At 32.7% G+C, this 17,540-nt stretch overlaps 3 protein-coding genes and 1 long non-coding RNA gene across 5 annotated transcripts; 3 read left to right on the top strand and 1 right to left on the bottom strand.

Annotated features, from left to right (window-relative positions):
- Nucleotides 1–2,893, top strand: LOC129912277 (eukaryotic translation initiation factor 5B-like). Its single transcript, XM_055990471.1, has 3 exons — nt 1–376; nt 442–634; nt 2,051–2,893. Exons 1-3 carry the CDS (start codon nt 107–109, stop codon nt 2,701–2,703), a joined length of 1,116 nt encoding a protein of 371 aa, XP_055846446.1. The 5' UTR covers nt 1–106; the 3' UTR covers nt 2,704–2,893.
- Nucleotides 2,894–3,864: 971 nt separating this feature from the next.
- Nucleotides 3,865–4,710, top strand: LOC129911027 (uncharacterized). Its single transcript, XR_008771575.1, has 2 exons — nt 3,865–4,394; nt 4,451–4,710. It is a non-coding gene; the product is annotated as an uncharacterized LOC129911027 (long non-coding RNA).
- Nucleotides 4,711–7,496: 2,786 nt separating this feature from the next.
- Nucleotides 7,497–12,961, bottom strand: LOC129910782 (sesquipedalian-1). Of its 2 annotated transcripts, none has more exons than XM_055988321.1 (4): nt 12,448–12,961; nt 12,192–12,389; nt 11,971–12,117; nt 7,497–7,888 (listed from the first exon to the last, which is right to left on the bottom strand). In XM_055988321.1, the coding sequence occupies exons 1-4, from the start codon at nt 12,647–12,649 to the stop codon at nt 7,698–7,700; spliced, it is 738 nt and encodes a 245-aa protein (XP_055844296.1). In that variant the 5' UTR covers nt 12,650–12,961; the 3' UTR covers nt 7,497–7,697. The 2 variants fall into 2 exon arrangements, with proteins under 2 accessions (XP_055844296.1, XP_055844297.1); XM_055988322.1 differs by having other exon boundaries at nt 12,192–12,386.
- A 2,087-nt stretch (nt 12,962–15,048) lies between these two features.
- Nucleotides 15,049–15,793, top strand: LOC129912051 (uncharacterized). Its single transcript, XM_055990149.1, has one exon. It carries the CDS (start codon nt 15,200–15,202, stop codon nt 15,743–15,745), a length of 546 nt encoding a protein of 181 aa, XP_055846124.1. The 5' UTR covers nt 15,049–15,199; the 3' UTR covers nt 15,746–15,793.
- The last annotated feature ends 1,747 nt before the right edge of the window (nt 15,794–17,540 follow it).

The raw sequence follows: 17,540 nt of genomic DNA, 5'->3' as shown, positions 1-17,540 counted from the left end.
AAAATGAAACAGATTTGAATTTGTTGTGTTGACTGCAAATGCATTCTTTTCGCTTATTTATTTATTTGATTCAAATATTTAAATAAACACAAAATAAACAATTACAATGGAACTAAATAACACCATACAACCTATTTGTCAAGCTTGTCTTAAATATTCCACAGAATACATTGAAATGAACACTCTAGTTATGGGCAGAAGCGTTGAAGAATCTCCAACTTATTTGGAATGCTTCAGAGAATGTACACAACTAGACATTGCAGGAGGAGACGGACAAACAAAGCATATTTGTATTCCATGCTCCAAAGAACTACATATTGCTTATGGGTTTATAGTCAAAGTCAGAATTGCACACGGTATTCTAAATAAACAAAATGTATGTTATTTTCATAATCCATTTAAATAGTAAAAATAGGATATTCTATCTTTTGTATTGACCAGGTTAACCAAAATCATAATTGGAAAGAGCAAGGTAGTGATATGAATGCTGCTGCACATGCACACCAAAATGAACCGGCCTACAGTTATTTTGACTTGGATAAACTTGTCATAGAAGAGATCATTGAGAATCCTCAACAGCCTGGTGTGCAATTCAATTCAAAATTCTACCCGTCATCTTCGGCTTCGGTTAATGGTAAGAAATGTTTTACTGGGAGTTGGGTGTACTTTGTTTTCACTAAACTGTACAAATGAATCAGTGCTTCTGACCAATCATCTCCTTACTTACTTATTTGGGGTGACTAGCGCCATAAAGCCAAAACGGCCACAATCTATTGTGCCTCAATCAACAAGCTTCTCCAACCAGCTCTATCATTAGCTCGCTGCTTCTCGCACGCCAAGTTGATTGTAGTTCCCTTCCAATCGAGTGTTGTTCATGCCCTCCACATGACCTAGTCATCTCAGGCGCTGTATCTTTATTCTCTTGGCTAAGTTTGTGTCCTTGCGCGTATAGTTCGCTGTTGTATTTTCTCAAATCACTATCAATGCACACGGTACCAAAAACCGCCTGAAGAACTTTCCTCTCAAAAAAATCTAAGGTGTTTTCATCCACTTTCGTTAAAGTTCATGTCTGTGTACCATATAGCAGGACTGGGAACCTCAGTTACTCGAGAGAGGGCTATACTCGTCAGTTGCCTTCTCAAACAAAAGTATAGCGGAGCCTAGGTAGACAAAAACCTTTACTTCCTTGAAGTTATGGCTGTCCATGGTGACGTTTGGTCCAAAACGTCAATATTGAGTGTCCTTTTTTGAAGACAGCATATTATAATAATGCAGTCATTGACCGTTAAATCGATTTTTGTCACTTTGCTCCTAACAAAAGCGTCACTGAAATCACTTTGTGTGCAGCTGGACGAACTTTGATGGTGGAGAAATATGGTGCTTCTAGTGTTGACGTTAGAATTATGTATTTTTCTTTTAAGAAAATGTATTAAAGAAGTCGCATGCGAACGCGTAGCCTTCTCTAATTTTTTTTTTTTTTGACGGTGAGGTCTTTGCCGACCGTGATGGAGCAGCGTGGATTCTACATCGTCATCCTGCACAGGCGGACGATCTTGGCAGGGATGTTAAAAAGAGAATGTACATACTGTCATATACGCGGCCTTGAAATCGATGAATAAGTAATGGGTATCGATTTGATGTTCCTGTTTTTTTTTTAAGATCTTTCGTAATGGGAATATGTTCGATGTTGACTTTGCTGGTTCGAAGCCATACTGATAAGGACCTATCAGATTGTTGACGAAACCTTTTCATTGTTCACATATATTACAGACTTAAGCTTTGATATTATTACCTTCACCTCGGAACGTCAATGTTGAATGGTGAAATCTGCCTCTGGGCGGAGTTTGTTTCACATCGCCATTAGAGAGATTGCAGAAATGATTTTTCCAAATTCTCAACATTGCTTGCGACTCTTTTTAACAAACTTCCGAACCTCACTCTTGCTTTATTTCCTCGATCGCTCTTTTCTTGTGTTGCATTTATTCCTTCTTTAAAAATCGTGAGATTCAATTCAATTAATAATAACTAATTTACTATGTTTTTTTTCTAGCATCTCGTCAATCCAATGTTACTGAAGAAAAAACTAAAAAATCCAATAAAACCAACAATAGAAAAAGAAAGGCTAATAATAATAATACCGTCACATCTGATCATCAACAGAAAGATGATGATGATGTTCCAGTAAATAATTCTTCTAAGAAAAAATGTAATCGCCCAAAAAATCCAGATCAATGGAAAAAAAACGTTTTAAAAAGAAAAAGAAATACTGGGGAAGCATACCAAATACAGTCAAGCAACAAAATCAGAGAAGAAAGAAAAGTCAGAGAAGGATGTTCAGAAAAATGCAAATTAAAATGTCCATCAAATTTCAAAGAAGATGATAGAAATAAAATCTTTCAAGCTTATTGGTCCATGGGTGATATACAAAAACAAAGAGAATTCATTCACAAAAATATGAGCATTATTTCGCCAAAATACAGATACACTAAGAATGCAGAAAAACCAAGAGACAACAACAATGCATTTTTTTTTAGTAAAAATATTAAAAAACTTCGGGTTTGTAAGACGTTTTTTATAAATACTTTAGATATAAGTAATCGTATAATAAGAACCGTTCAGGAAAAGCGAAAGAAAATGTATGCAAGTATGCAACTTGAACCAGATATGCGAGGTAAAAGTAAAGCAAAACAAAAATTAAAATAAGTTTTGTGTGAAAGAGGATTTGAAAATGTATCGGTTCCATTTGTAAACAAGAAACTCATTCATTAAATTATCGATGGTTCTCATTGGGATTATGTTGCTTATCTATGACTGGTAAATTAAGTAAAACGATGAACAATGGAGTGCTTTATGAAAAAAAACTGAAAACAACTAAAACATTTTATGAGAAGCCTGAGGTGCGTTCTTTTTCTAACAATAGTTAACTATTGTTAACTATCGTTAACTTTTGTCGTTCCTAAACTACAAAATAGTTACAATTTGTAACTATTTGACAGATGAACATCGTTCCTAAACTCGTTTTTAATGTCGTTTTCCAAAATTATGGGAGTGAATCACTCCTTTTTCGTGCAATTTTGGAATTTGTTCACGAAGAATTTGACAAGTGGAGTGATTTGACGTTTGCTTTGCATGTATTTGTAATACGAAATAATGAATAAAATAATAACACAATCTTTTAAATTCACTTTTAGTGATTTTTTACAATACTTTATTGAATTTTTTTGTAAATAAATATAATTTCCTTCACAAAAAAAAGTTAAAGCAACCACCCAACAATTTGACAAGCAGTGATTATATATATAGGAGTGATTATATAGCTAGGAGTGTCACTCCTTGAATTTTGGAAAACGACATAAGTGTCAAATAGTTACAAATCGTAACTATTTCCAACTCACCTCCATCATATGAGTTGAATATTCATGAGATTGTTGATGTGTCAAAGTGTATGTTTTGTTTACAAAACAAACTCAAAGATTTTTTTTCTTTTGGAAAAAATGAAAATAAAAAGAGAGTTTTGTAATTTTTTGATGAAAAATAATTTATTGTGAATAAAAAACAATTTTTTTTGTTATAATAATGGAAATAAAAGTATTCTCAAAAGAAATTTTTTTGATAGTTTGACAGTCTAACAATCTCTAACAATAAATCGTTCCTAAATGATTTGTTAAAAATCCAACGATTTCTAACAATGGCACTTCAACAATAATTTTTGACATAACGATCGTTGACTATTGTTAGAAAAAGAACGCACCTCTGAGGTTTTACTGGTAGACCAGAATGATGTAGCTGTGGCTTGTGTCTTGTGTCGCTGTCAAAGTTAAAAAGTATGAAATTAGTATATTGATGCCAGAATACGCCCTGCAAACCAAACCTCAGTAGTTTAGGGGAAATTACAACCACCAACAAAGTCTATACTTTGTAGGTGTATGTGTTTCCTTATTTACCAAAATCTCTCCCCTCAAAATATTGTAGTTTTGTTTCTCCTGAAAAAAATAAACTCTTTGGTAAATGGGAGGAAAAGAGAGCGATGTATGCAATGCACAAAGTTTTGTCTCTTTTGTAATGGCGGCGCGCCATTGATTTGACTTTTCCTGCATTTTATATTTTCTAGTGAAACCTTGATAGCCGCAGCAACATATTCGTTAAGAAAAAAAACATTTCTGTGCTCCATTTGATAGATAAATAGAACAATTTAACTTAAAAAATAAATAAAATCTTCTCAGTGTTATTTGTGAAAAATATTTTCTAAAAAAAAACAATCTACCGCACAAATTCTTCGGCACGCCACATAAATTCCACCACCATTTCCACCATCAAAATGCACAGCCTCAGCCTTGTGCATTTAGAAAAAAAAATGACACAAAAACAACCACCAATTGATTTGGAAAATAATGGTATGCTGATTATAAAATTGATAAATTATAAAGTTGTTGATTTTTCTGTCTTTTAGTGGCGATCAATTCCAGACATCATTGACTGAGTTTACAGCAGCTTCAGCCTTGAGCATTTAGAAAAAAAAAGTCAAAACAAGATACAAAAACTACCACCAAAGTGCAGACTGCAGAGTATTTTTTTTTTTTTTTTCATTTTTCTCAACTGGCCAGGCCACAGTGGCGTGCCCAAGGATCTTTTTTTTATGTATTTTGTTTTCAAAAAAAAACTATTTTGTGTTTTTCCAATAAAATATTAAATAATAGTTGTTTAAAAGAATTGTTTGTTTGTTTTGAAGATTTTTTTATTTTCAGATGAAATTAAAATATGGATTTTAGCAGTACGGATATAAACCCATGAAAGTGCTCCAAATAAGTACTTTAAAAGTACAAGTTTCAGTGCTTTTTCTGTAGGTAAAAAAGTACTGCAAAATGTACATCAGAACCAGAGATGAGTATTTACTTCATATGTAGCAGATCTACTTCATTAATTTATTTTGATGTATCTGCTACGTAGCAACCTATTTCTACTTCGTTTGACAAATTTTTTCTAACGAACAAAATTTCATTTAAGGTGTGTCGTCTTGTTACATTTTTTGTTAAAAAAATGCATTGTTAGTGCTCTTTATTTTTAAATTGGCTCACTAGGCACTGCAAGAATTTCACTTTCATATACATCCAAATCAAAGACCCATCCAAGATATCAATTATTTTATGTAACCGCCCAGATCCCCATAATGGCTCTGGGTCCGGTCATGCATTTTGCATAAAATAAATCAGACATCGGCTTTTAAAAAACAATCTTAGGTTATTATATGGCAGATGGCACATCTTTGCTCATGGAACTAAGACCAAGTCAATGAAAATAATTTTTTTTTAAATATATTTATTTTTGGGCATTCTCCTTTGTTTTATATGTATATTTTTTTTTTTTTTCATTATCTGCTACATATTTTCCAAATCTACTTCGTTTTTTTGGGCAATATGTTTCACTTTTCGGGCTTAGCATTCTCATCCCTGATCAGAACCACTTCCAGAAGTGCTTCGCTGATGCACTTTTGAAGTACATTTGTCTGTACTATTAACGGAGGGGAAATTTATTTCATCTTGCATGCAAGAAAGAGATAGCTGCTTCACGTATTCTTATATACAGAAAGTATATAACTGAGTTTTTTCCCGGGCTCCTATCTTTTTTCAGTGGAAAAGAAGTACTTCTTTTACGTACATATTTCACCGGTTTTTTCTGTAGTTCTGCGTTTGCTGGGCGTAGCTGTGGCTGTGGCATGGAAATTCGCTGTGGTACAAGTCGAGTCGACTTTTACTTTACTGGCTGAACAGAATGGAAATTCGCTTGTGGCAAAGAAAAACGCCGTGGTACAAGATGTCAAATAAAATCGCTCAAAATGTAGAAAAGATGAACAGAATTATGTGGCGCGCTAAAATGTCAATTGCCTTGAAAAAAAATAATTTTAACTGAGCAACCACATTTGAAACGTCAAAAGTCATTGCGCTTGTAGCTTGAAGTAAAAGTCGACTCGACTTGTACCACAGCGAATTTCCTTGCCACAGCCACAGCTACGTATTCTGGCACCAATATACTAATTTCATACTTTTTAACTTTGACAGCGACACAAGACACAAGCCACAGACACACATTCTGGTCTACCAGTAGGGGGGTTCACATTGATCAACTTACCGGAGAGACCAGCCGCCATTTGGTCTGATCTGATGCTGTTTTGATAGTGTGAACACACATCCGACGGCCTGTCCGGTTTGCCGGATGGTTTTCAAAAAATTTTGATTTTTTGGTGGTCGGACGGACATGTTATTCAATTAAACGACATGTCTGTCCGGCAGACAGTGATAATCCATTCTCTCTAATTTGAGAGCAGAATAGGGTAAAGATATATTAAAAATAAGCTGAAAAATGGGTTTTGATGAAAATTGTCTGATGAATGTGAACGAAAAATATAATTCGGCCATCAGACAAAATCACAACCGGTCTGTCCGGTAAGTTGGTCAATGTGAACCCCACTAGTTAAGCTACAAGCGCAATGACTTTTGACGTTTCTAATGTGGTTGCTTAGTTACAATTATTTTTTTTTAAGGCAATTGACATTTTAGTGCGCCACATATTCTGTTCTTTTTTTTCTACATTTTTAGCGATTTTATTTGACATCTTGTACCACCGCGTTTTTCCTTGCCACAAGCGAATTTCCATTCTGTTCAACCAGTTAATTAGCAAAACTACGCTCTGAAATTAAAATCCTTTTCCTTTCGAAACTATAATTTTTATAAGAAAGATTAAGATAGATGAAATTTGATGTTTTTTAAATTACACCGCATCTAACAAGATGTTTGAAAACATACATTTTTGCTATGTATACGATTTAAAAGCCATGTAATATTCAATTTGTAAAACAATTCAGCTTATGAACAGAACTTTCTAAAAGCAAACATTAATTTTTGGCAAATAAAAATCACATACTTTAAAAATACCAATATATTTTTAAATTTATTTTTTTTTTTGTTCGTTAAAATACTTTTGAGTGTTTTTAACTGTATTATCTATTAGGCCAAATTTATTCACACTCCGTCAAATTTAAAGTAGCCATTTAAAACAGGAAATTTTAAAATTTAATGGAGACTTTAAATACATTGGAGAGTGAATAAATTGGCTCTTAAAGAGACAATTCATGTAATTGGAACGAATTTTTTTTTTCAAGAAATTGTCCTATATCAATTTCATAAAACATACGAGGTTAGTTCTTAATCGCATAACGTTGCAGGGTTAGTAACAGTGCAACTGGGAGATAGCTCGTACAAGCATATTTACTCTGCCAATCAGAGCCGTTGAGTGTTGGACGATAAGCAGAAAATAAGAGTTAACACTGAACTCTTAAAAGTTCTTTGACGAATATCCAGCCTTTTCTCCAAAAAGATTTTTATTTCCAAATGTTATAGCAAGTTCCAATCATCAATCAATTTAATTTACCACATTATGACATCTTCACTATAAACAAATTGTACTATTTTATTATGAATTTATGCAATTTAAATGCAAACTTCGTTGTAGTTTATATATTTATTTACATAATATAAATATTACAAAATATAATATATTTTTATTTGATTATAATTTATTTACAAACTAAAATCATACAATTAATGTCATTAAAGAAAAAAAGAGACAGTATTTAAAAAAATAATAAAACACAAACTAAATGGTTAAACACATACACACAAAATGAGATTTGGAGCTTAAAACTAAATTTCAATTAATGGCTTTGCAGCAAGTTCCTTTGCCGCTCGATGCAAATCAACGTCTATCATAACATCATTGCGAAAATGCTTGTGCATTTTTTCGAATAATTGGCTAGTTGACAATACTGTTTGAGATGGGGCCGCTGCCGCCAAACTGTTGGTGGTAGCACATGATGACGATGATGTTGATGATTCTGCAAAAGATATGAAATCGTTTGATATTAAACGATGTCTAATGCAGACTTTGCAAAAACACCAGATAAGAATAACTAAACAAACAATAACAATATTAATGCTATTCAGTATAAGAAGTGTGACAATTTCTAAGTGAATTATAATTTCCATTTCATTTATTTTTTTATTTTGTAAAAAAAATAAACCGTGGAGGAAACCATCGAACCTAATTGACTTAAAAATAGAACTGCAGCTAACCAAACAAAATCAATATAAAATTATGTTTTTCTGTCTGAATCTTATCAATGTGCTTTTTGTTTGAATAACTGTTTAGCTTGCTGGACAGTTTTGTTTTTTTTTTTTAACTTCGCTGTCAAATATTTGTAATCTGAAGCTGAATGAACTCAATTGATTTATTTTGAAAGACATATACAGACATAAATGTTCGATTAACGAATTTCTATAGTCAAACCGGTGAATGTTGTTAAATTTGTATGTTATCTTATCACTTATCGATGACGCATACTAAACAAATTGTTATGGTGGTAAAAATAAAAATATACAAAATAATTTGATTGCAATCGATGGTAGTTATTATGTATTTGTTTATACTTTTAAGAATATGGATGAACAATTGCCTTCTTTCAAGAGTGTCAAAGTTAACTGTATCAAACGATTTAATATGAAGATTTTGAGTTTTATTATTAAAAATTACAAGGATATAATAATTCAATTAAGAACTGATTTTTCAATCGTCAGACTATCAGAAGAATAAAATTCAATATAAAAAAAAAAAACTTTTATTCCTAGAAATAAGCTCTAACTGAGGTTTATCTGACTATTAAAAAATTGGCCCTAAACGAATTAATGAAATTTTATGTTTTTAATATCAATTTTTTTAACAAAAATTGGATTAAATAGAAGCAAGATAAATAATTTAAAATTCTTTCAAAGCAAAAACTAGATTTTAATGAAATAAGAAAAAAAATATGAAAAAACACAAAACGGTCGTTTTTCTCTACTTGTTCATCTTTGTAAAATTTCACATGAGGGTCTATGTAGATAATGGTTGTTCAACATGTTACTACAAAAATTTGCTATGAAGAAGACAGTGTTAAGTCAAATGAAGTGGCCAAAGGAAAAACGGCACATGTCCACTATTAGTCAAAAATAAACTTATGATGAGACCCTTGTAGTATTTATTGAGCACTATATTTTAACGTAAAGGTAAGTGTTTGAAATTAGCTTACGTGTGCATTTTGTTTATGTAGAAAGCAAAGTATAGTCAAATGGTGGCCTCTTGACCGCCAGGGGGTCTATTACGTAAAACGAAACGAGCGGCAAGTCAACGATACTGAAGTAAACGATAGTCACGACAAAGAGCGATTATGTAAAACGAGAAAGTCGTTTGGCCAAACTAAACCCAAAATAAAAAATTTTTGAGACTCACATGAATTCTACCAGCAAACGCAATAATATTATGAAATATAAACGAAAACGAAAGTTAAACGATAGGTAAATGACAGTCGTAAATATTAACGAGTATCGTTGAAGTTAAACGATTATCGTAATACGTAGTCGCATTTCAACGAAAACGAAGTAGTTTAAATGATAACACAGCCACACAAAAAAAAAATAAAAGTTCTGACCTGGGGTTGCGACTAGGTTTTGCATATAGTTTTTGGGTCGCTGAAACCGAATGCGAAGTCCGTTTTTCCCCATCACGTCAGGTTTTCGAGATAACCTCAAAAAATGTCACGAAAACAAAAAAAAAATTTCTCTGATCTGGATGTGCGAATATGTTAGTCATATAGTTTTTAGATCGCTGAATCCAGATTTGAAGTCAATTTTGCTCTATCACGTCAGGTTTCTGAGATACATATCTTCAAAAAAATGTCAAAACCAAAAAAAACAAAATTTCTGATCTGGGGTTGCGACTAGGTTTTTCATATAGTTTTTGGGTTGCTATAACCGAATCCAAAGTCTATTTTGCCGTATCACGTCAGGTTTTTGAGATATCCTCAAAAGATGTCAGATAAGAACTTTTTTTTTTAGTTTAGACATTTTTTGAGGATATTTCAAAAACCTGACGTGATACGGCAAAATAGACTTCGGATGTGGTTTTAGCAACCTAAAAACTATATGAAAAACCAGATAAGAAATTTTGTTTTTTTTTGGTTTTGACATTTTTTTGAGGATATCTCAGAAACCTGACGTGATAAGGCGAAGTTGACTCCGAATCTGGATTCAGCGATCCAAAAACTATATGATTAACATATTCGCATATCCAGATCAGAGAAAAAAATTTTTTGTTTTCGTGACATTTTTTGAGGTTATCTCGAAAACCTGACGTGATGGGGAAAAACGGACTTCGCATTCGGTTTCAGCGACCCAAAAACTATATGCAAAACCTAGTCGCAACCCCAGGTCAGAACTTTTATATTTTTTTGTGTGGCTGTGTAATCGTTTTACAAAATAGGGCCCCAGGGTAAAGTTCATTGAAATTTCTTGAATTTATTAAAAAGTCGTTTTTAAGTTAATGGTCAAATCCATTTATACAGAATGTGATATTGATCTTCTCTTTTCAAATCAAAATATTTCGACGTAGTGATTCATGAACGTATGAAACACGACAGAAAACAGATTTTTTTTGGACGTTGGTAAAAAGGTTTTTTTTTATATTAAAAAAATATATATAAAAGTAGTCCCTCGATAATGTGAATTACCCATAATGCGAATTTCTCTAAAATGTGAATCGTCAAAAATTTTCATTGTCATCTCTATAATGTGAACTTCGAAAATTTTTAGACTCTATAATGTGAATTTCCCTTGCAAAAACTTGCATGTTTTTCTCGTTCGTGCACGCAATCTTTGTATAGGTCTGAAAAGTGGATAACTGTTACTGTCTAGACATATCTTAAGATATATTGAATGCAGCTGCAGGCTGGAGATTTTTGTGCTAAAATTTTACATCTTTTTATGAAGTTTTTTTTTATGAAGAATTGATTTTAAAGATTCTTATGATTTTTTTTCAGTATTTGTATTTTATTGATTTTTTTCTGAATTCAATAAATGCTTAAACTGAGCTTAAAATAAATATTTTCTGTGATATTCATTTGTTATAAAAAGAATGTTTAAATCAGTTCAATGACAATTGGAAAAAGTTCCAGTAATGTGAATACCTCTAAAATCCGAAAACGTCTTGTTTTAATTAGTTCACATTATCGAGGGGCTACTGTACATATTTTTTTAATAATATCGAAAGATTCTTTGATCAGTTTAAAAAAACATCCTCCGGAAGTTAAGATCCTTAACCATTTAAGTGGAAAGACAGAAGTTGTTTTATTACTTTTAACAATAAACAAGACATTATTTAAAGATAACAGGCATACACGTGAACACTATTTTTTCCGATATAAACAATAGTTCTTGAGCTGCAGATATTAAATGTGCATGTTTGTTTGAAAATTGCATTCAGGCTGTAGTTTTCATAATCTTGTTTATCATTATGTAATTAATTATATTTGTCTCATCTCATAATTATTATTGTCTCATCTTTTACATGAAAACAAATGCAAAAATACATGTGTGTCGCAATAAATTAAATACACATTTGCATTTGTTACATTAGCATGCGATAATACCTATTTGCTAAAAATAAGATTTTGATCTGTAAATCAACAAGCTGTAGTCGGAAAATTCGCATGTGGTTGTGGGTGCTATGGCTTAAGTAAATAATTAACAACATTCGTTACTAACGCAGCACACGTCACGATCACGTAATAGAGAACTCATGATCATTTCCAATGCTTTTTTATGAAACGATTTAATACTTATTTTGACCCCAATTTCTTAGAAATCAAAAAATACAAATTGATGGTAATTACTTCCTTAGAAAAACTCGGAAATGATTGGAACTTTGCAACAAATTAAAAATGAAGATTAATTTTTGTTCTTTTATATGAAATGGTCACATATCACTTCCTTCTCCCTTATTACAATCGCCGTTTAAAGTTTTTGTATATGAATGAAACATAATCTAATTTTATCTTATCTTATTAAGTTAATGTAAATAGGATTTCATATTTTCAATTACATTTACCTGTCCCTGAAAAACCATTAATTGGCATTGGTTTGTCGGCCAATCTTTGGGAAGAAGGAGGAGGTGGTGCGGGCCGATTGAATGGATTCGACCTTGTGCGTGGAGGCTTTGATGGTATTGGATTTGGTATTTCTTGGCCAAGCCGTTCTACAATGATACAAAGCATTTTCTCTAATGATCTCAATAAAGGCTCTAAATATAAAAATCTATTTGATACTTACGTTTCTTTGAACTCTCAATCTCATCTAATTGTCTTTGGAGCTCAGCTACAACCACTCTTTTAAACTCATAACCAGCACAAGTTAATACCTTCATCCAGCCTTCCATTTGCTCTTGATTGTCAGCACTCAGAATGTAAGTACGATTTCCGTTGAAGACAATTTGAAAGCAATATTGTTCAGTTTCTTCTGAGAGTTCTGCTAAATGAAATGTTTTTTTAGCTCTTTTTTAGACGACATATATTTTATGATTACTCACCAATTGTACAGCCTTCTACAATGATAACACCCAGGGGCTCCTTGTCATATTTTTTCTCGAAATAGAATAGCAAATTTCCTTTGAGAACAAAATAGCGACGCTGAAAAGCTTTGTTGACTTCACCTCGTTTATTGAGAAATCCTTCATAATCGTATGGAGGTGTGGTGGCAAAAATGCAAAGATTTTTCTCATTAATTTTCATTGTTTTTATTTTATTTGTTAACCCGCTTTGATCAGAAAATAATAAAAATACAAAAAAAAATGAAACCGAATAGAAAATAGAAACAAAAATTATAATGCAAAATGTTTTAAGAGAGTGCTTTTAAATGTGATGCTAGTCTTTATAGTGTGTAAAATTAAGGAGATTTTTGTTTGTTTTACATTTAAACACTTTATGGAATATATAATTTATTCATTGTTATATTTTTATTTGGAAATCTTTTATGAAATTCTCGAGAACAAAAAAAGAAATTTTTGGGAAGTCGAACTTCGTCACTTCGACGTCCTGTGGAAATCTGTGGTCATTTTTCAAAATTTCAGTGTCAAAAAATGATGTCATTTAAATGGTATAAAAGACGTGTTCATATGATTGTTGTTGAGAGAAAAAGAATTGGGGGTTGGGAAAATTGAAATGTGCTACGTATGGTCAAAATGTGTATTCTGTACATGGTATAAAAAGACAAGGTATGATCATTAGAGCCGCCATCTTACAAAATGGGGTAATAGTGTTTTGACGTTTGGCATTTGGCAAAGTCAAAAGCAACAACAATTTCCAAGACAAATTTGTTTACAACAACAATTTCAATGGGCTGGGCTGTCAAAACCTTAAGTAGCCATCTTTTTTTCTTTCATTTGACAGTTCTCGATACTGAGTTTTTTCTAATGATCATACCTTCTCTTCTTATACCATGTATTCTGTAGTCTTTTCACGAGTTGATTTTTAACGTATAGTGAAGCTTTTTGTCATAAGTTGACTTATGTTGAACAGGTAATAGGGGGGTTCACATTGACTAACTTACCGAATGGTTTTCAAAAAAATTTGATTTTTTGGTGGTCGGACGGACATGTCTGTCCGGTAGACAGTTAGAATCAATTCTCTTTAATTTGAGAGCAGAATAGACAAAAGATACATTAAAAATAAGCTGAAGAATGGGTATTGATGAAAATTGTCCGATGACCCTGTTAGCAATTTCGCTTCTATAATACTTTTCGGAAGCAACAGTAGCATCTGTAAAGCGTTATAGAATCAAAATTGTTTGTCGGGGAGTGTGAACGAAAAATATAATTCCACCATCAGGCCAAATGACAATCGGTCTGTCCGGTAAGTTGGTCAATGTGAACCCCAACTAGCACAACAGCTTCTATAAATTGAGATTTCACAGTTACTACTTTTTATACAGCTTGTATTGAGCTTGCTTCAGAATTTAATTGCTTATAGAAGTTCGAACTTGTTTAACAACTTCTAATAAGTTGTTTAAATACTGTTAAAGAAACTTAAACGAAAAAAGTTTGTTTTCGGAAAAGCCTGCTTAGTGAGTTTATAGGAGCTTTACAGAAATTACCAAGTTTAGTATTTGATTTTTGGTTTTGATATTGAATAATCTAGCTCGGACACTTTTTGGTTTTGACATTGAATAATTTAGCTTAGACATTTTTTTGACATTTCTGCTATTTGAACTGATTAAGTTTTTGATTTCATTAATGAATATACTAGGATGGCCGAGTGGGTTGAGTGGCGGACTGCCACCAAGTAGGTACAAAGTTCGATTCCTGGGTGCGGTAAAAAAAATTATATACTTTTAAAATTATTATAAATAGATATACTTAAAACTAATGGAATAATATATATAATTTCAGGTCAAAAGATAAAACTCATGATTTAAAATAAAATAAAAACCAGTTAAAAAAGAATTCTTTTTTGTTTTTGTAGTTGTTTTTTTAATTTCGATAAGACATGTATTAAAGAGCTATACAAGCTCTTCCGAAGCTATCTGTCAAATCTCAAAGCTTCGGTAGAGCTTCGGTAAAGCTTCGTTTAAACTTCTTATAGAGGGTCAAACTTGTATAACGTTCTCCTTTTTCCATGTCCAACAACCTTACTAAAGTCTAAAAGAAGCTGAAATGTAGCTTTTGTAATACCTTAACCGAAGCTGAAATGTTAGTTGGGACCCCCCTAATAGGGTATTCTTGAAATCGGACGAATGAAAACGATGATGAATGAGTTTTTTTTAATGAAGAACGCCGATGATAAGTGTTTTTTTTTTTTGGTGGGGACACCCATAAGACACTAGGTGCGTTCCACCAAAGGTGGTGTGCAGATATAAAAATGCTAAAAACATGAAAAATTTGAAGAATATGTTATTATTTTGAGCTTGCTTCACGAAATAACTTATTTTAAAATATTTTTTTCACAATTTATTATTTGAAGAAAAGTTGCAATTGTGTGATGTTGATTTGAAAAAAAAAAATTGAATTCATGTGAGAAACTTGTCCTACAAAATTATTTTGCTCTCTTTCAAAATGACATTGAGCCCTCAGACATTTTTACTTGGTGGGACGCGCCTATTTTCAAAGTACCTCCGACAGCCCTGGGTGCTGATGACAGCCCGGGAACAAGACAGAAGTAAAACGTAAAAGTTGTATTTTGTAAACAAATCCAAAGCCCTCGATCTACGTCTAGATTTTCCGAGATCCAATAAACAAAGTTTAAAACAAAACAAAACATAAAATAATTAACAATTTTCAATTTAAGATGTCCTACCTTCTCACTGAAATCGCCCTCGACATGTTGGGTTATAAATTTTACGACACAAACGGCACCTATCACATAACCGACTTTCAGTCCACCTCCTCAGCCATCGATCCCGATGAAATGTCCCTCGAAGACATCATCTATCCCAAAGATGTACAATCGGTCGACACAAATTCTGATTCCGATGAATGTGTAGAAGTTCCAAATTTACCTGTTCCCTCCATATCTGTCAATCAGGATCAACTAGTACTGCAAAATATAAGAGAGTCCATTGAAAAAGAGGTCGATAGTTTGCGGGAAGAGATTTATCGCAATAAAACAAAATTCATAGAAGACAACATTAAGATCATTCGCAAAAGAGATAAAACAAGTAAGACGACTCCGAAGGAGATTTTAGATCCGTACAATCAAAGTGAGAATCAGAATTTACGTCGAGAAGCTGAGATGTTGGGTGAATTTTTGAAGAACGTTGAAGAAAAGTTGGAGGAAGCAAATCCCGAACAATTTAAGGAGTTGAAGAGATATAGAATGGAAGAGTTTTTATAAGTGCAAATAGTAATTAATAAAATATTTTTAAGAACATAAAATATTCTAGTAATTTTTTAAATATATTTGGTCCAATTTAGGTTTCTCGTATTAACAAGGAATATCGCCGTGGTTCGGAGACCTATATTGTTTTATAGAGCAAAGGAACTCAATTACTCTTAGAAGCCATTATTTGTCTTATTCCGAGTTTACTTAAGGTCCCTCAAGCTTAACTTGGCCTAATTCCTTCTAGACTGCTTTGTACCACCAGCTTCTCGAAACGTGCCACTACGTCTTCGTGGGTCATATTCATAGTCTTTCGTTGAAAATGCGATTGGGCCCGAAAATCGTTAAGTTGTTTCGTATTTACAAAGGTTTGCAAGTTCCTTGTGTTTGTTGATTTAACTTTCCAGGTTCTTTACGGATTCACCATTTAATCGGTACATCCACAGCATTTGAGCGGTACATCTTGAGCTTGGCTGAAAGAATAACTTTTCCAAACACCACGAATACAGGTTTTTGCCTTCCTAATACATCTATTAGTATCCTGTTCCATATTATTTAGATATCAGAGCTCATCGAATATTCCTGTTTTCTATCAAGATTGCTACAGCACAGAAAAAAATAAAAAAAAATTCAAAACTTGTTCTGTTGACAACGTTTCCTTACCATTGACATATCGTCTGGATTCTCGAAGAATCGGACATCTACCCTCAAAATAAGTAAAATGGATTCTTCCCTTCTACGAATAGTTCTTCTCGCAAGTAGTTTGGTTGTTGAAGGTTTTAGTTCAGTCTGCTGTACACCGATCTGTAAAGGGATCCTCTTGCTTCTTTCATACTTATTTCTGCAGTTTATATGTGTGGCAGAAATGATAGCCCTGTTTCTTTGGGAGGTGGTAAAGTACTAGCGATTTTGAATGGAACGCACTTTCAACGAATTCAATACAAAATGTATCTACTCGGGAAGAAGAGCATGAGTAGATGAGAATACTAGATTAACCAAAACATCTACTATTAGTAGACTACCACCTCCAATGGAACAGGGCTGATATCGTGGAGTCATTGTTTCCAGTTTTAGTGAGGCTCTTGTTGCATGCTCCAGATACTATTCATTCCAACCAACTTTTATGCTCATTGCTTTTACCATGAATCGACTTTCATTCTTCTAATTATCTTGCTAACATAATCTGCCTCCGACTAAAGCATTTTGATAAACAGTATTACATACTTGCAGTGAGTAAGACATGATTGATTCTGAAACGGACTCAAAACTTTAAATTTTGTACTAATTTTATTGAAAAAAAAACGGGTATGGTTTGTTTCGCTTTTCTTATTTCGGTTTTTGGTTGTTTCGTCTCAGTCGATTCGCTATTTTATTGTTTCGTATTTTTGTTGTTTAGTTTTTTATTTATTTCGTTTTTCCTTTTTTCGACGAACTTATACTCCGTTTTCTTATGACTTCGTTTTTAGTTTATTTTGTTATTGATTACTTCGTTTTTTCATTATTTCGTTTTGGAATTAAGTCGCCTTTAGTTCACTTGGACTTTTATTATTTCGCCACCAATTGTTTCGCCCATTTTTTTGTGGATGTTAATAGCCTAAGGGCGTTAAAATTCGCGCGAATTTTAACGCCCTTAGGCTATTAACATCCACAAAAAAATGGCGAAACAAATGGTGGCGAATAATTCGCGTCATTTTTAGTGCCTGTTAATTTTAAAAATGCCCAAAAAATAAAAAAAACAACGAATTCGTTACAATTTAAGGTAACAGATCTCTTATATTAAAACGATTTGCTTATCTTTAATCCAAAAGTC

This window comes from Episyrphus balteatus, chromosome 2, assembly GCF_945859705.1.
Source record: "Episyrphus balteatus chromosome 2, idEpiBalt1.1, whole genome shotgun sequence".
NCBI lineage: Eukaryota > Metazoa > Arthropoda > Insecta > Diptera > Syrphidae > Episyrphus > Episyrphus balteatus.
This window is presented reverse-complemented; position numbering and strand designations above follow the sequence as displayed.

What these genes read in the sequence shown, in the direction of transcription:
- LOC129912277 (XM_055990471.1), top strand. Translation starts at nt 107, where the DNA reads ATGGAACTAAATAACACCATACAACCTATTTGTCAAGCTTGTCTTAAA. An exon ending in GTATTCTAAATAAACAAAAT is followed by an intron (nt 377 to 441) that starts GTATGTTATTTT and finishes TGTATTGACCAG; the next exon opens with GTTAACCAAAATCATAATTG. An exon ending in ATCTTCGGCTTCGGTTAATG is followed by an intron (nt 635 to 2,050) that starts GTAAGAAATGTT and finishes TTTTTTTTCTAG; the next exon opens with CATCTCGTCAATCCAATGTT.
- LOC129912051 (XM_055990149.1), top strand. Translation starts at nt 15,200, where the DNA reads ATGTCCTACCTTCTCACTGAAATCGCCCTCGACATGTTGGGTTATAAA.
- LOC129910782 (XM_055988321.1), bottom strand. Translation starts at nt 12,649, where the DNA reads ATGAAAATTAATGAGAAAAATCTTTGCATTTTTGCCACCACACCTCCA. An exon ending in GATTGAGAGTTCAAAGAAAC is followed by an intron (nt 12,118 to 12,191) that starts GTAAGTATCAAA and finishes GTATCATTGTAG; the next exon opens with AACGGCTTGGCCAAGAAATA. An exon ending in TAATGGTTTTTCAGGGACAG is followed by an intron (nt 7,889 to 11,970) that starts GTAAATGTAATT and finishes TATCTTTTGCAG; the next exon opens with AATCATCAACATCATCGTCA.